At 41.5% G+C, this 14837-nt stretch overlaps 1 protein-coding gene across 1 annotated transcript in view; it reads right to left on the bottom strand.

The window, feature by feature from the left end:
- Window positions 1-14837, bottom strand: part of smc1a (structural maintenance of chromosomes 1A) — a 30718-nt gene that overhangs the window by 6873 nt on the left and 9008 nt on the right. Inside the window, exons 8-23 of the mRNA XM_022226825.2 lie at window positions 14112-14281; window positions 13547-13591; window positions 13035-13248; window positions 12138-12349; window positions 10300-10521; window positions 9947-10142; window positions 8993-9061; window positions 8159-8414; window positions 7030-7115; window positions 6334-6469; window positions 5761-5906; window positions 4545-4694; window positions 3865-3977; window positions 2690-2858; window positions 1987-2165; window positions 1144-1324 (exon numbers count right to left, since the gene is read on the bottom strand). Of these exons, the coding sequence (XP_022082517.1) occupies window positions 1144-1324; window positions 1987-2165; window positions 2690-2858; window positions 3865-3977; window positions 4545-4694; window positions 5761-5906; window positions 6334-6469; window positions 7030-7115; window positions 8159-8414; window positions 8993-9061; window positions 9947-10142; window positions 10300-10521; window positions 12138-12349; window positions 13035-13248; window positions 13547-13591; window positions 14112-14281 (2544 nt within the window). The remainder of the gene's footprint in view (window positions 1-1143; window positions 1325-1986; window positions 2166-2689; window positions 2859-3864; window positions 3978-4544; window positions 4695-5760; window positions 5907-6333; window positions 6470-7029; window positions 7116-8158; window positions 8415-8992; window positions 9062-9946; window positions 10143-10299; window positions 10522-12137; window positions 12350-13034; window positions 13249-13546; window positions 13592-14111; window positions 14282-14837) is intronic.

The raw sequence follows: 14837 nt of genomic DNA, 5'->3' as shown, positions 1-14837 counted from the left end.
CAGTCTTGTAAAACCTCGTTCTCAGGTACGAGGACATGTGAGGAATACAAAAGTACGTTGTACAGTACATTGTATACAAGTACATTGTATAATGTAAAGATAACGCAGACGTACGAGGTCTGACGTGTCTGATCCTCGAGGAGAAAGACTAAACATGTGAGTTTATTCTTCCATTCATTTTGGCACGCATGCAAATGCGATATGAATAATTCAATAGTTTATTGTACCCCCTGATTTTCTCAACGGATTCCCGCGATTCATGACAGTCGACTTTTGAGGCCCAAAAAACTTGAATTCCGGAAAAAACGGAGAAATCACATCCCTGCTTTGCACATTTCCCAAACCGTGTCATAATTAAAAAAAACGTCCTTCACATTTCTTCACAGACCAGTGTTATTTGGCATACATTATTAACCACTTTTGGAAAACATCGATTACCCTGTCTAAAAAAATAACAGAATTGTGCATGCTGCATCTATAATTAGTGGGGAACTCCTGGATGTGACGTCATACTTTGTTTTAGTAGCCAGTGGCTACCTGCCATACAAATTACTGATGCGGCAGGGGACCGACATATGTGACTGACTCTGGAAAAATGGGTAGTAAGTCACCAGATTCACGTTATGAGTTTTTGATTTAGCTGGATTCTGTACATCACAAGCTACAATTTGATGTGTGAATGACCCCTGTAGTGCACTGTGTTCTGGAGATATATAGACATTTGTATATCCACATTTTCGGATCCAATTAAACACTTTTCGAGAAAAAGCTCATGAAGTGTAGCGCTTGGAAACACATTTCCTACTGAATGATCCATTTTTCATCTTTGGTCATCAGTATCCATGTTTGTAGTCACAAATTCGGAAAATATAAATATGTAATAAATATATCATTAAAGGAAAAACCGAAATCACGTTTTTGAAGAAATTTTGCCCTCTCCAAATAGAACAAGCCATTACGTGTTTTGGCATTGCGCGACTTATTATCCTTTTTTGCAGAGCGGGTCACATGTTACACTAACAAACAGTACCACAGCATACCAGACAAGGGCTAGATTGAACCAGAAAAGGCCAGATTGAACCAAACAAGACCAGATTGGACCTGGCCAGTGAAATCTATCCATGGACCAACGAATGGACTTACCTCAGGGTATATGCCAATCAGAGCATCTGCGTGATTATAGAACTCCTCTTTGAGTGAGATGACAATGCACTGGAAGTGGCCTTCCGACTGTTCCCGTATATACTCAGCCACTTTGCCGATGTTGGTGTTATCTAGAGCGGCGTCAATCTCATCCAGGACAAAGAACGGAGCTGGCTGAAAGCTGCACGAGTCACAAAGCAAACACAAAAATGATCTGAATCGCTGTGGCACATAAGACATCAACCATTTCTCTTAAAAATAAAACAGTAACTGAAATTCATGCATGAAGGTAAAATCAACTTAGAATTCAGGGCCAAACGAAACCCCTTTAATACAATTGTGGCTGGTGCCCTGATTTTGGGAACTATGCTTACACTGCTGAACTTTACATCAAATCAATTCAAAGTTGATCCTAAATTAGCAAGTCTCAAGTCAAGAGCTATCGAAATGGACAATGATGGAGGCATTCTTTTGTAACTGGTAATAACAAGGTACTACTCTGATCTTCCCATCTGAGTAACTTCAATAATGTGACACAAGCACTTCAGTTCAGCCAACTACCTCTGGTAGTGACAGGTACTTATTTTATCAGCGGGTCAGGGGTTCAAATCCAGCTGCTGGCTAGATGTGTTTTCTTCCCTTGGCAAGCCAGCCTCTCTTCACAAAAAGTATTTAAAATGGGCACCAGCAATATCTGGGGAGCAAGCTGCAATGGACTGCCATCCCACCCAGAGAGGAAATAGAAATGTACTCAGTGGTTTCATACCAAGGCAACCTGAGATAAGTGCCGACCTGGTTGGGCCACAATGGTTCGCAGCGCACTGTATGTTTTCGTCTACCTACCTATTGAGAGCAAAGAGCAGAGCCAAGGCTGCTACTGTCTTCTCCCCTCCAGACAGGTTGTCCATGGGCCTGAATCGCTTCCCCGGGGCCACACAGTTGTAGTTGATGCCGTCCAAGTATGGCTCTTCAGGATTCTCTGGGCCAAGGAACGCCTGTGCACTCTGGTTTCTGGAGAGAGCCTGAGAAGGGAAAGCAAAACATTTAGATTAGATGCAGCAATTTAAGACAATTCCTGTCAGGGAGAGACCATTACTGATAAGGCAATTTCATTCAAGGTTACAAGTATTTTGATCTCTCACAGGGATTTCAAACCTACCTACCAGCACAAATTAGACACCAAACCACATGGTTCACATCAACAATTTCATCTATCAGAACAAAATGTACTTTAAGCGGAAGAATATACCACTTGCAAATTATGCACTACTTTCACTCTACGTCAACTCTTTGAGCTTTGAAAGTCACAGATCGCCAACAAACTATTTGTCTCTAGGATTTTTCTCACATTTCTAAAAATCACTTCTACCCTACTTCTTGTCCAATTTAAATGAGGGCCTAGAGTGAACCATGTTGAAACACTGACTGATATAACGAGCATATTTGGAAAGTAATACAATGGGTGATGAGTATTGCAATACTTCAACATGTGAACAGTCTACAGTGCACCTAACATTCTGTTCATTTCATTGGATAGATTTCTCACCTTGTAGATTTCATCAATCCTCGTGGACACATGCTCAAAGCAGGAGTTGAAGCGGTCAAATCGCTCCTTGCGGATCACTTCAAAGTTCTGCTTGGCTTTCTTGGCCCGTCGGCGAGCTGCCTCAAAGCTGTCGGTGGTCTCCTGGAAGCGTTCCTTGACCCCATCAAGCCTGAAGAGAAGACAACACAAACAGTGCTCCGCAACTTTCACTTGCTCGTGTTTTATCTTTTGCGAACCACCTCACGTCATCGTTTATTCAAGCTGGGATTCATTTGGACAATGAATAGATTTTTTTCAGGATTGATTCAGTTGTATAAAAAAGTAATGCCATTTTGCAATCCTATCATGCAATGGAAATATCATTTTTATAAAACAAAACCAAACCCAGCTGGCCTTATTTGCATGGCACTTTTTAGGAACCTCCTAAATTCTGCAATACCTCCTCTGTATTAGAAACCATTGAGCATCTACTCCCGTGAATAGACAAATCTGGTAACCATGGTAATGCTATCACTTGTCATTTGCAGTGGCCCCAGCCAGTGGTGGTAAGCACTGTGGTTATAAACTCCGTACAAAACCAGACATGATACTTCTAGCCGTTAACGAGGACCACTGGGAATGTCCAGTGAAATGCCGCTGAATATGTCCATGATAACTGATGCTAAGCTCTTCTTAAATTATGCAAAGTTCCCCAGAAACATTCCAATGGATTTTGAAGAATCTCTGAGGGTTAGGGTTGAGTTTACAAATAAATTCAATGGGCCAAATAACTTTTGAAGTCTATGAGAATATTGCCAACAAACACAGATAACATTAATGAATAGGAAAATTAGCCCCACTTTTCCATAAATTAATCCGACAAACAGATCAGTGACTTTTTCACAAGAATTCAGGGGTTTTGATAGGATCAGTGCCAAAACTGTCTGTGTCACACAATGTCTGAACAACTGTAGCGTACACGTGTATCTAGAGCTGCCTCTTGCCTATAAAAGATCCATCACAAGGCTTTTGTGGATTCTGTAGGATTGTGGAAGATAGAACCCACATATTTATTGTGCTCAGGGCTAGATGCCCCTCCAGTGGAGGATTTGGAATCATTCCTAAAAGACTGACAAGGCACTTAGGGTTAAAGGGAAGAGGTGTCAGTTCACACTTTGTATATGTCATGATCTTACTTCTCCATGGCTTTCATGTTAGGCGCAGCTATCCTCTGGAGGGTCACCTGCATGCTGGCCAGGTTGGCAGACAGCTTATCCCCTTGTTCCCTGATCTCTTCTGGTGTGTCACACTGAACGAAGAAAGCAAGGAACATGCTGAAAGGATTGCTAAGAAAAATGGTTCACTCAACTGTATCTAAAACTTGGCAGGAATATATGCAACAGACATTGTTAACAGTATTATCATTAATTGGTATTCCACAAATTTCATGAAGACAACTGTTCAAAAGTGCACTGTATTATCTAAGTAAAGTAAATACACATAGACAACTTCATGCAAGGTATGATTAGTCAATTCTAAACTGGAATTGAATAATTCACTCTATTTTGTTAGGGAATTATTTGTTTTAAGTAATCAATTTTAGTTCACTGTTGCCAGCAAGCTCATGCCAATTGTTATAAGGTCAGAAATTCTTTGACAACAATCTGCCAACAAATATTCCTCCCCAGAAATGACTGTTCCAGAGGTGTTGCCGGGAATGTTTAAGACTAGCTCCGATAATTGTTAAATTAAGGGAAATTCGTGTAAAAACTGAACATTTCTTTTACTTCCACTTTGATTTCAATATCTCATTCCTGCCATGACATGTGAAATATTAAATGAAACAAGACGCACTCAGGAAAAGGTTTTGTTTTACCTCTTTCAGTTCATGACTAAGCCGCTTGTAGTTGATGATAATATTTGCTTCTTTCTTGTAGATGATGCGAGCCCCCTGGCTACTCATGCTATCCATACCAGTAATGCTAGTGCTTTCCTCACCAACTGAACTCTCCTGCTGGCTGGATGACTGTCAATTGAGAACGTACAGTTCATGATAAATCCAAGGAAAAAAATGGGACATGCTGGAACTTAACTTGCTTTATATCAGGTTTCAATGTCCTGTCCTTGCAATATTTCCCAATATGTTTTACTGAGGGAATAAATATATGCCTTACTGGTCTTCAACATGCTTTTAGGACCGCTCAGGAGAATGGATGCAACTAATGGCCAAGTCATGAGGGCATTATCAGCATTCAGTCTCCTGAGCTGGTCTTAACCCTAACCCTGCATAATACTACAAATTACTACTTGAAGTAAAATTTAGTAATGAGTGCTGCTCCTTGTAAGAGGACATGACCATATTGTTCTCTGAAGCCATAAAATACAGTAGATAAGACAATGTACCATACAGTGCTGTGGCACTATGAATGCATGGCTGTATTGTTCTTTGTACAAGTAACAATGGAAGTTACCTAGCCAGAAGTAGTAATCTGTATTGCTAGGTCCTTCAGGCTTAGACTATTACTTAGTATTTGGTAGTACTGTGTAGTGTAAGCCAAACAATATGCTTGGCGGTTAGAGTTAAACTAACGTTCTTAAACCAACGCTTAAGAACGGCCAAGCACATATTTATTCCCATTCATAAATACCCTTTTTTTAGTCAGAGAGTCAATATCTGTCAGATTTCCAACAATTTGTTTACTTCCATTTTATAGTTGTCATGAAGAATCTCCTTATACGAACTTGGCAGGTGCGTGCTGAGCCGCACGCACACAGACTCTTAACGAATCAGAATCGATTAAGCTGTCTCATATCCAGGTGCCAGTGTGTGATTTACGCAGCAGACATTATCAAATGTTAATACACGGTCAAGTTGAACGTTGTTGAATAGGGAGACTGTTTGAGGTATTATGAATGAAGCATAATGTGAACTGATTTTGAATTATAGATAGCTTATCATGTTAAATCTTGTCAACAGTGCATTCTCTTTACAAAGACCTCATAAATATCAAATATATTTTGTTCACAGTAGAAATCCGAGTGCACTGAAATCATTACAACAGAGATGAAAAATCAAAATGCCAATGCCTTACCTCTCCTTCTTCTGTGATGTCATCCATGGTTCCCCGTTTCATAGGTAACTTGATGTCCTCCATCTTGCATGTCTTGAGCAGGCTGTGCCGATCAGCTCGCTTCTGTTCCAGTTTGGTCTCAACAGCTGTGATCTGTTTCTGGATTGCTGTCGCAGACAAACGTGATTAGATGACAATCAGATGAAGGTCAAAAACGTGAGGTAAAAACTGTTCCCCATGCAAAAATGAGCGGACATCTGAAAGTTAGGGGGGGCTCCTTCACACAGATAAGCGGTAACCAAATGCGGTGACGAAAAATGGTATGCGGTGTGATGTTTCACAGTTACTGACCCTCCGTCAACTCAGTCTGTGATGTCATACCTAACAGGACTGCCAACTGGCCAACAAAGTACCTCTGACAAACTAAATATAGTTCGTTTCTAAATATTGTAGTTCATCACCTTATCGCGGGGTTTGTCTGCATTTTCAGCATAAGCAATCAAACAGAATTCTCTACCACAACGATGTAAATGAGGCCTTACTTTCCAGACACAGCTTATCCCTTTTCACATCGCCACAATATACTCTCAGTACCTGCTATTTCTTTGTTGGCAGAAGACAGCTGTTTACGTATCTCCTCCACCTCAGCATTCTTGTCATCGATCTCCGATTTCTTGGTCGTCTTGGAGAACTTCAGCTTCTGCATGGCCTCCGACTCCTCATCAATCACCTGTTATTATTGCATGCAGGAAAAACGACAAAATGTAGTCCTGCCGGCACTTTCACTGACGAAAATATCAGGAACTGATTTTCTTTAATAGCCAACAGACTTTACAAGAGTGCTTTAAAAAAGTGTTCACTTGGATGCTTTGTTAGGTGAAGTAGAGGTTACTTGAGTGCAGCGAAGTCTGTGAGGTACCCAAGCTTGTCCTCTGCTTCAACAGCAAACAAAAACACAAACTGCTTTGTTCATGTTCAGTTTATCAATGTGTAGACAAACTTTTGGGCAAGTTGCAATTTATGGACAAAAGAAGAATGAAATTTGAAAGGACTGCAGAATAGTCACATTAGGTTTACTGTCATCATATCTATTCCAATCCAACCCCTCCTTCCTAAAATCCTGTTTTGACAGTTCATGACTCAACAACTGAAATGTTACATCATGGCAGCTTCATCCAGCATGATGTGGGTCATTCATTTCTCCATCATTTGCAACATTTGCACAGGAGAAAGTTAACCAAACTTTGTTTTCCACTGATTTTTCTTTGTGTATTCATATGAATTCCATACCTTCATGTGTCTAGCCTCGTCTTTCTTGAGTTTCTCAAGTTCCTTCTCATCTTGAGCAACTTCTTTGGCCCACTTCTTGACATTTGCTGGGGATATGAACATTGAAATAACGGAGTGCAGGGTTTAACAATGACAGAATAATTCGCTCTTATGACCACCTTGTAAAAGATCCTTTTAACATATAAAGCATTTATGAAGCTTAGTAAGTCACCTCAAGATTCAGAGTTTTTAGGAGGTCCAACTGACTTCTTGCTGTTCTCAATTGCTTGTCTCTTAATTATATCGTTAATTATATTGTAATTATATTACATGCTACAGACATGTAACATCCATAGTGTCAGATATATATTGTGGCCAATAATGGAACATTTATTTACATCTGTCCCCCCAAACCCCCCAAATATTTTTTACCACGGTCAAATTTTGAACGACCCTAACATCACAACCTTTAAGACAGGTGGAGAGATTTCCGTGTGAATAATTTAAACAAACATAGTACATCAATGGGATATTGACAAAATAAAAAGACACCAAAGGCAAGGGAAGCAAGAATATTGAAGACTGTCGCTGTTATTGTGAATTATGACCTCTAGAGGCCAGACAAAAAGTGAAAAAACAAAAATAATGGGAAAATGAGGACAAAGAGGAATGTAGGAAAATGAAACCCACTATTATAGAATGCTCTCTCACTGAACCAAAAGACCCAACGTACATTTGCCACTGGCAAAAACAGCAGCGCTTCACACAGTTTAATTGACAGCAGGCAAGCCTTCAAAGCTTTGATAAGTGGCAAAATGTGGGAGGAAAATGTAAAGTCCGAACCCAGTGCTGGATAATGACGACTGTACACTGCATAGGTGGTAACTGCCATGTCATTTGACAGACAACTCATGGTTACTTTGCTTGAATACAAGCCTCATGGTCTACACATGGTTGCTAAGCAACATTTGCCGCTTGCAATGGTAGCCGATATCAGGAAACCATGTGGTCACAAGTAACTTTGATGCATTCGCCGGACCAAATAACAAGTCCTTCAAGTATGACAGTATTCACTCCACACCCACCAGTGTGCAAAACTCTGCACCATTAAACGCAAATTGTACATGCTAATGTGATGGTTCTTATTCACCTTCTGTGTCTCTGGACCTCTCATACTCCAGCTGGTTGACCAGCCGGGATTTCTGGTTCTCAAACTCCAGCCGTTTCTTGGCCCGCTCCTGCTGGGCCCGCAGTTCCTTCTCCTCGTACTGGCGAATGTTCTCCACGCCGATGGAGCGACAGAAATCCGCAAAGACTTCATCCTCCACGCGATTCATCTGGGTACGCTTGGCCATGATCAGCTCCGCCCGCTGCGTAATCTGCTCCTCAATGGCCTCCATTCGAGGCTGATGTGTGAATCAAAACCAAAACCAAGAACACCCATTAGAGCAGGTGCATAACTCACTGGTGCCAACTAGCCAGCAGTTGATCTATGATGCCCTGTTAACCATTCATCTTGGTATGCACTCTGCAGTAAGTTTGATCAAGACTCATGTTTAACCATGTCTTTCAGTAAGGTACACCTACTTTGTGACTATGTTCTATACAGATTTATCCTTTGCAATTTTGTTTCCAACAGCACCGCATTCAAGGTTCTTTCCCAGAAAATTTACATGTTTACTTGGGTAGGATTTGACTCTGTGACCTACTGCTAACTCGTTACCTAAGTGTAACTAATGACATATGGGCAATGTCTTTGGTTGTAATAACCGTGATACTTAATACAGTCAATAACATAACCTAGATCTGGGCTCAAAACAGCCAAATATTTACAGAGGTCCCAAGATACATCAAGGCATAAGGCAGGATGCACAAACTGAAACCAAGGGATATATATTTTATCATGTGTAAGAAAGTGTGATGCCTTTTCTTATTCAGGGAAGCAAGAAATGTGCATCAAGTCCAGCAGTATGTGGCATCTCACCTCATATCCTTCCAGCTCCTGCTGCAGTTTCTGAATGGCCTTGTTGTTGGTTGCTACAATCTTCTTTTGCTGTGAATTGAGAGAAGACCAGTCACTTATATCGCTGGATCCTTGTTTACAGCAAGCACGCAGAGGAAAGCTGTGATCACTCATGATTCTTTACAATGTACTGACCAAACAGTGGCAAATACTGAATGCCGTGAGTAGTACAGGCTATCAACACGCATACTGGATTGCCAGAGTGCCAACACAGCCACCTCAACCTTTCAAAACTGCAGTGAGTGCTGATGTTTTGTTCACAGATTTATCACTAAACATATACGCAGAAATGGCAAGAATTCATACGTAGATTCTCAGGAAACCCCGCATCAGAGCAACTCTCAAACTCGTAATCCGCAGGTTGAAAGTGAATGGATGCATGTGGTTAATTTCACTCTGGAAAAAATGAATCCCACAGCATTCCTCTCCATTTACCAAGGGAAGAATATCACATTCATTTCAAAGGTGCCACAGCATGTTTGTATTCTGATATATTTCCAGTGGCGGAAGACTACCAGGCAAGGTAACCTGACTAAATATCCTCAAGTCCAACCAATCTTGTTTAATCAATCATGGCAATCCGTTGATGAATACATGGGTAGACAATTTTCCTGCAGTAAACTAAGAGTTTTACCTGTTGGTTCTCCTACAACATAATCTTATGATTCTACTGACTTGGTGACTTGGTAAATGAGTGGAAATGATGTTTGTCAACAATGTTAATCTGCTACCTTTGGGCTTTGCACTCAGTCTCTCTGATATCATAACCACACCTGGTTCAACCTGTTTGTGGACCACCTTAAACATGTTCCTGGTTGATGTTTTAATGCAACAAACACGTTTCTGATTTGGATAGGGAAAGCACACCCCTAACGAGAGATCAATTCCCGGACTTGATAGAGAGGGTGTACCAACCGTGTTGTCTCTGTCGTTGATGGAGTACTTCAGTCTGGTCTCCAGGCCATTCATCTGGGAACGGATGTTGTTCAGCTCAGACTCTTTGCGTTTCATCTTCTGTTGTTCCTTCAGCTCCTCTGTCAGCTCCGTCTTACGGGTCTTGAGGTTGTTCAGTGACTTTTCATCCCAGCGGCGAGCCTTGGCTTTCAAGTCACTGGTGTGGAGAGAGAAGAATGGAAAAGAACACTAGCAACTATTGACATGTTCAGATTGGATTCTTCTTGAAACTCTTCATACCTTTTGATCTTCCATTTAACACAATGGAAAAATCCAAGGCATGTCATTTTTTCAATCAATGGATTCCAACTGACCTGGCACCCCCAGAGATAACGCCAGACTTCTGGAACATAGTTCCGTCCAGAGCCACTGCCTTGTGGCGCTCGGCTCCACCAAATGCTATCTTCCTGGCATCTTCCACAGTCTCGCAGACCAGCGCATTACCGCAGGCATACTGCAAGGCTTTCTTGATGTTGGGAGGATCATAGCGGAGAACATCAATCACGAGCTTCACACCTCGGGGGTCTCGGATTTCCCTGTTGAAGGACATTTGAGTTCTTTTAAGTTCTTATTCCTTTCTTTACCAAGTGTAAACCCAAACAATTAAAAGTTGTTTTCACTGACGCCCTGGAATAAAAATGAGACAAACATGGATGAACTTGGCGACCATGGCAATGCTGTCACTGGCCATTTGCAGTGGCCCCCACCAATGGCAGTAAGCAATGTAGTCACTGCTGTATAGAACCACTGCTCCATCAGTCACTCTGATGAGGTGGGGTGGGAATCTTGCAACGTTAACAATGGGGAAAATCAAAATAAAAAAATCAAAACAGGCCAAACCGACACACAGATTGTTTATGGTTGTGCATTAGGATATGGCGTTTCATCTATGGCAAAATTGCAGTTTTACTTCATAAACTGTGTATCACCTCTGATTACCATGAAAGTTCCTACCAAAGACATCTACATGCATGTACAAGGTGGCATGTGATGTTGGAATTCACTTGACACGCAGCGTCCATGTACAAATAATGAATGTATATGAGCGCAAGTTGTAAGAACAATTTTATGGTGATAGACTGAATGCTGTATTCCATGAGGCCAAGCCAAGCAGAATATTCACTCTGTTACTAAATAAAATTATTCTTACCATTGCAAGGATGTGAAAGATTCTTTGTTTTATACAACCTCTGGATAAATCCTCTTCGCATACGGGTCACCCTTTTACATTCCTAGTCAGGCATGCAAGTGTCACAAAGTTTTCACGTTGCAAGGCGTGACTGAATTTTTGCCTACTTGTGTAGAGAGTTGCGACTGCGCCTTCCATGAATGTGTGTGGTAGGATGTTCTTTGCTTGTGTGAAGAACTGCAACCGCGCCAACTGCATGGGTGTGGCTCAATGACATTTTCAACCCTAACCATCCTCAATCCTCCAAAATCCTCCAAACAGTTTTACAGGATTTTGGAGGATGGAGGCTGTATGGCAAAAGAGCAGAGCTGATTGTGAAGAATGCACTGTCTCAAGGTTGTGGGTTAGACCTCATGTTGTTTATGCTCTCCTGTGCATTAATTCATGCCTAAATTATACATGAAATCATTCAACCCTCCACGGTCCTTCTTCAAGAAATATTGGAGGATTTTGGAGGACTGAGGCTGTATCCAATATTTTCATGGGGGTGGTTGCAGGATATTGAAGGACTGAGAGTGTAACCTAGCCAAAAGGGCTTAGGCGGTTAGCATTAACAGGGTGTAATACAAAGTCAATGACATGTAACGGACAACCAAGCAATCAAATGACGAGGATCTGTTACAGTGCTGTACTCTGTGAAATAATTTATACAATACACAAAGGAAGCAGGGAGACTTTTCTATATGGGTAATTCCTGAAATCAGGGGTCCACAGGTGTGACATTTTCGTGTCCCTGTTACATCTGACCTGGGTCACTTGACATGGAAATATCACCGTTTGATTTCAAACTATTATTATTTGTTTGGCAGGTAATTTGAATTATTTAATCACTCTTGGAAATTAGAGAATGTATTCTGAACTTACAAAATTGTCTATCAGATGTGACAGGGACATGAGAAAAAATGGACCACTAATTTCTGGAATTACCCACATAAAGTGTACCACTGAATAGTCAAGTCTTACCTCAATCTGTCATTGGTGGGCCTGACTTCAATGAAATCCAGTGGCAAGAAGGTCTCAGGGTCAGAGCGTTGTTCCTTCATGTACTGGATGCAGTCACGGGCAGTCTTTTGGGAGTCCACGATGATGGCATCCATGTTCTTGCCTAGGACCTTGGTGATGGCAATCTGGTACTTCTTGTTGGTGGGCTCACATAGGTCAATCAGGCGGCCATACTGGGAGAGGGGGGGAGACAAGATTCACAGAATGTAAGCAACCTTTACTGTCAATAACTCGTAGGGAAATCTACAAGAAAGGGCACACGTAAACAAAGAATGATGTCATCATGACAGGTCTGCTGCTCGAGAAAGGGAATCCAGTCAGTTACCCCTTGACAGTTTATCTTGGAATGCTTCTTCTGACCACCCTTCCCGGTAAACCTTTGGGAACTGCGTGTTTGTTGCTGAATTTGAACAAGAGAGTTCCCTTGAGTGGCTGCCATGCATTAGACCAGCACCGATCATCAGCATTGAAAATATTAAAGCTGAGTTTATTTGAATAATTGAACATTCAAATATTTGAACTTCCATTCGATCGAATATTTGAATATTCAGTTGTACCAAATTCCCACAAAAGCAGAAATAAACAAAGACGTTTTTACAAAATAAGAAAACCCGGAAGAAACTTATGTGACCCCAATGTCAGGCATACGCATTCAGATGCCTTTCAATACGTTTACTTACACCACCTTGAAATTATGCTTGTAGCGTGGAATTTTGCATCTGAAATTTGCCTTTTTTCTTCCACTGTTTTTCCAAATATCCCATTTGGAAGACTCAGCGGATTGATTATCCTAACATTTGAACAACTGTCACAGCCCGATGAGATACCCCTGCCATAGGCACAGGCTGTCACCCTTACCACCCCACTGAAGAGCCTCTTCAAGTTGTCAATCAGCTCCGCCTTCTTGTGACTACGGGCGTTCTCATGTTTGTCCACCTTGGCCTCGCCCAGCTGGTCCACGATATTGGTCAGCTCCAGGTTGATGCTGTTGATGCGGTCATTGGCGCCCTCCACGTCAGATTCCAGTGAGTCTCGCAGCCGCTGCTGCTCCTTGATGGCCTGCTCGCTGGTTCTGATTGCATACAGAGCAGCAGGGACAAACAACGTCACATAGTCTGAGATACCTACCTACTCAACTCTATACGGTATATTTCTGAAGAGTTAAAATGCAATCAATTCCTAACTTGAAAATAACTGTGAGGAAAAAAGAAACCTTCAATAGTGCTATGCCTTAATTTCACAGCATAATCAGATAAATGTGAAACGCATGTTTCGTTTCAGAACTACAAGATGGCTGAATTAGAGCAGATCAACGGATTTCTTTTCAAGAAAGATGGCAGTTAATCTGAAAATCCAAACCATCTTTATACCTGATGTATTCATTCAGCTTCTCCAACCTCTTCTGGTTCTCCTCCCTGGTACAAAGACAGAGAGCAATGAACTTTATATGCAACAATTACAGCACACAATCACATGGTTGAAGATAATGGGGCTTGATAGATTCAAGATAACCAACCCTCCCAAATCCCTGAGATTCCACCCGGTTTGGAAATCTTGATTTTGCAGGATCGATGATAGAACCTAGTCATCCCCACCTGGGGCTCGTTAGTCTTTGACAAGTAAAGAAACCACTAGAGGAATCCTGCACACGGGTGGATTTTGAAGGGTTAAGGATCATTTCTAGCAATATGTAAAGAGATTTAGAATTATTAAACTGTAGCAGTGTCTAAGGCCAACCAAGTATTGCTCCATGCCATTTAGTCAGATGAGTAAGCTGATAATGAGAAGCATGTTGCCTGGTCCACTCCAGACAATACACTACAACGGACAGCACGTGTACAAAGCCAATGATGTAATGGACGGAAGGCATTTTGTCATTTCCTCCCTCATGGACCGGTATCTGAAACGTCTGGCCCAATCAATGCCCGTTCTCACCTTTCATGTTCCTTCTGTCTGATCTTGGCCTGTAGTTCACTCTTGCGGTGTTTCTCATTCTCCAGGCGGTCCTGATCTGACTTCTGGTCTCGGTTCAGCTTGTCCAACTCCTGGTGCAGCTGAGACGCTCGGATTCCTGCTTCCTTCTTCAAACGATGATACTCGTTCACCTAGACAGAAAAAATGTCAATAACCATTCAGCATAAAAAACTTCATAAGATAAAGGCAGAATTTGGTGAACACTTTGAAGGAAGGGCCTTTTAGAAAAATGTCATTTATGTGAAGCTTAAGATGCTGGTGTGGGGTGATAGCACCAAAAAAAAACCTGTACAGATATCACAGGCTCTTAGAAAATTTACCTAAGCATTTTTTAGCTCCTTAATGAATATAGACTAAAGGTCTGAAATTAATTTCCCCTGCATTTGGCAACACAAAATGCCACCAAAAGCATTAATATTCAACAATGAATTGAAGAAAAAGAACTTGCTGGATATCTGCTATCTTCAAACTGCATAGCTGATACGTCATTACTGATATCTGCCCACTAGCCGGAAAAAGACTTAAAAGAATAAATGTGAGGGGTGCACAACATCCTGAATGGCTCCAACATGTACATCAGCCAATTTCAGGACAGTTCATTCCTAATACCTAGAACAGTTCAGCCATGCCTATTGAATGAGGGCCTGCCACATGGCAGTTTGAATATAGCAGATATCCAGCAAGTGA

The sequence above is a fragment of the Acanthaster planci genome, linkage group LG04, assembly GCF_054643075.1.
Source record: "Acanthaster planci isolate LZ-2023a linkage group LG04, COTS_SCS, whole genome shotgun sequence".
In the NCBI taxonomy this organism is placed as follows: domain Eukaryota; kingdom Metazoa; phylum Echinodermata; class Asteroidea; order Valvatida; family Acanthasteridae; genus Acanthaster; species Acanthaster planci.
This window is presented reverse-complemented; position numbering and strand designations above follow the sequence as displayed.